This window comes from Euleptes europaea, chromosome 16 (genome assembly GCF_029931775.1).
Source record: "Euleptes europaea isolate rEulEur1 chromosome 16, rEulEur1.hap1, whole genome shotgun sequence".
NCBI classification, from domain to species: Eukaryota; Metazoa; Chordata; class Lepidosauria; order Squamata; family Sphaerodactylidae; genus Euleptes; species Euleptes europaea.
This window is the reverse complement of record NC_079327.1, coordinates 48,400,651-48,403,901: the sequence shown is the minus strand read 5'-3', so window position 1 is coordinate 48,403,901 and position 3,251 is coordinate 48,400,651. Positions and strand designations below refer to the sequence as shown.

Below are 3,251 nucleotides of genomic sequence, written 5' to 3'. Positions count from 1 at the left end.
CCTGGCACTGGCATGAAGGGGCGAATGGGGACAGGAAGCCACCAACTGGCAGCTCCTCCGTTTGGCCCACTCCGGGAATATCCCAGGAATTCCCCCCATGCTGGTGCGGGAATTCTCCGCCGTGGCCTGTGCCATGGAGAGGCCGCACCGGCGGAGGGGTGACGTGTGGCTCCGTGGTGCTCGGGCACCAGTGGAACTGCCCTCGTCGCCAGCGTGTGTCCTGATGCGTGATTACAAGCACGGCGGCAAGGTCACGCTGCCTCCTAAAAGGAGTCCCTCCCCTTGCCAATCCCCACCCTCCCCAGGGTCTACCCCTCAAATCTCCACATTTTTCACATTTGAGCCTGCTGCTACCGCCACGATGTTGATGCCTAAGAAGAACCGCATTGCCATTTACAAGCTCCTTTTTAAGGAGGGAGTGATGGTAGCCAAGAAGGATGTTCACATGCCAAAGCACCCAGAGCTGGCAGACAAGAATGTGCCCAACCTTCACGTCATGAAAGCAATGCAGTCGCTGAAATCTCGTGGCTATGTCAAGGAGCAGTTTGCATGGAGACATTTCTACTGGTATCTGACCAATGAAGGCATCCAGTACCTGCGGGGATTATCTCCACCTGCCGCCTGAAATTGTGCCTGCCACCTTACGTCACAGCCGTCCTGAAACTGGCAGACCACGGCCCAAAGGATTGGAGGGTGAACGTCCTGCTCGCCTTACCCGTGGCGAAGCTGACCGGGACACATACAGATGCAGTGCTGCTCCTCTTGGTGCTGACAAGAAAGCTGAAGCTGGTGCTGGGGCAGCTACTGAATTCCAGTTTAGAGGTGCATTTGGGCGTGGACGTGGTCAGTCGCCTCAGCAGAAATCTGCTGCTGTTGGTGTGTCTTGTGTATAATAAATAATTGTCAGTTTCAAAAAAAAAAAAATCTCCAAGAGTTTCCCAATCCAGAGCTGGCAACCCTAAACATGATATTTCCAAACAGACTTTTTGCTTATTTTGGTGGTTTTGCAGAGTCGTAGATTATCATAGGATGAGGTTCCAATTTCTCAATTGCTGGAAACAATTCCCAAGTTCATGCTTTCAAAAGAATGCATGATTGTGTGGCAGCAAAATACACAGAGACTCTTGTGGTACCTTAAAAAGCAAAAAAAAAAATACTGTGTGGGTTTTTTTTTGTTTTGTTTTTGTTTTTTGTGGACAAGAGCTTACTTCACCTGACACAGCGACTCTAACCCAGGGATCTCAAATCTTTTTGTGCCTGCAGGCACAGGGTGGTGTGTGCAACTACAAAATGGTTACTGGAGTAAAGCAAGCCTTAAAATGTCAGCGCATGAGTTCATGCATAACTCTAGTAATAACTCTTCAGCATTTCAGGCAGAAGCTCCTTTTAACAAGTTGCCTTTTAAAATGAGCATATTGCTTAAAAGTATTTTCTTGGCTACAAACAGCTTACCTTCAGTCTCGGAGTGAAGATACCTGAGATGTTGTAGGAGGTGTTGTTAAAGCAATGTTTCTTTAACATCTACACAGTCAAAAGTGTTCAGTGGCCGATTAGAAGCCTGCTGAGCAAAAGCCCCACCTGGCCTCGCTCACTTTCTAAAAACACTGGGCGGACACCAGGAAACTTGTTGGTGAACACCATGTTGGGGACCCCGGCACTAGCTTACGAAAGCACAAGCCAAAATAATTTGTCCATCTTGACAGCGTAACAGGAATTGATGGGCAGCTTAACTGGCATGGCTCCTTCCAAAGAACAGTAAGAATTGTAGCACAATGAGAGTGCAGATAATTCTTTGTAACTGTTCTGCAGTTCTTTGCACGGAACCACAATTTCCAGGGATCCTTAGGAAGAGGGAATGACCAGGGAACAAGCTCCATATTATCCATTCTTCATAGATATTTCTTTTACCCCAATACTGATATCATAACCTCAGAGCTTGACAAATATGGATTCCCAGGTCTCCATGGCACCTAGAGATTGTCAGTATGTACAGAAAGACTGCAGACAGTAAGGAGATGGAAATAATCTACTTGACAGTTTACTGACAGCTGTAGTCACATGACTGTAAGAAAGATGTAGTCTGAACTGGCCTGGACAGGTACTAAATGATGACTTAGCAACTGCTAGTTGAGTGGTTAAAAGACTTGGCAGAATTGTATATAGCTGTACAAAGATTGTATGTATTAGCTCTGCTACTAATAGAGTGTCTGGCGAAGCACTTTGTCGGAGAAAGCCAGAACTTGCTTGTATGTATTTTTGCACCTGTAAATAAATGTAGATAGCACTGATTCAAAGTGTGCTGACTCTGCTGTCCTCACTTGAGCCTGGGGTGCCAGCAAAACCTAAAACTACAGACGCCGTCAGAGATTTCATCACGAGGCCTGATTTTGTGCAGCTTGAGAAAGGGAACTTTGGTCTGATGGAACCCAGCCCCTCCCAGGTGAGGCAGAGGTGCTATTGGGGATGTGCATATCGATAAACCCAAACTGAAAATAAACCTTCAAAAGGCGTTTTCGGCTTCTTTGGGGTTTAATTAAAGCCGAATATTAAAACTGGGAATAAAGCCGAACCTGGATAGCCAATCGCCGAATCAGCCAAATAGGTATTCTGCTTTTTGGGCTTCAGCTTTCCCCAGGCTTTTCTCTATGGGATTTTTTTTTTAATGAGCCAAAAATTCAATCCCCAGAGCTCATTTTAAAAATTCCCATAGGGAAAAGCCTGGGAAAAGCTGAAGCTGAAAAAAGCTGAATACCTATTCAGCTGATTCGTCAGTGTATGTCTACTTCCAAGGAAGACTTGGGAATGGCTGGGAAGCCCTCTCTCCACATTTAATGTTGCTGACTATGCCAGTGCTGTATGTATCTCCTTTGGGGAAAGGGAATAAAAGTATCCATTTTAAACAAGATGTCTCTGTCTTGACCTGAAATCAAGGAGCCAGCTTGTTAGACAATCTTTGGCTCGTGACCTGACTATTCCTTCTGCAGCCCTCAACTGCAATTGCTGGAAAAAAATAACAATCACAAGCCTCTTCAGCAAAGGCAAGGCAATATTTGAACAGAGAGCATTGCTGTGAAAAATAATTATATTTTCACTTTCTGTGGCTCATCATCACTGGAGGGTAAAAAAGACAATGCCGTGTAATTCTCCCTCCTCTCAAGTATGGTGGAGAAATCAATGCAGCGTCTGTGGGTCATTTGTCTTTAGAAAAGGCTGTGCTGCGAGCTCATGGTAATTTTGTCAAAATCTCAGTT

The 3,251-nt window shown here is 45.6% G+C and overlaps 1 protein-coding gene across 1 annotated transcript; it reads left to right on the top strand.

Annotated features, from left to right (window-relative positions):
• Positions 1–343: 343 nt before the first annotated feature.
• Positions 344–924, top strand: LOC130488173 (40S ribosomal protein S10-like). The gene is given in 2 exon segments (XM_056861784.1): positions 344–601; positions 603–924. Coding segments are annotated over 2 exon segments (531 nt in total). The 5' UTR covers positions 344–361; the 3' UTR covers positions 894–924.
• The last annotated feature ends 2,327 nt before the right edge of the window (positions 925–3,251 follow it).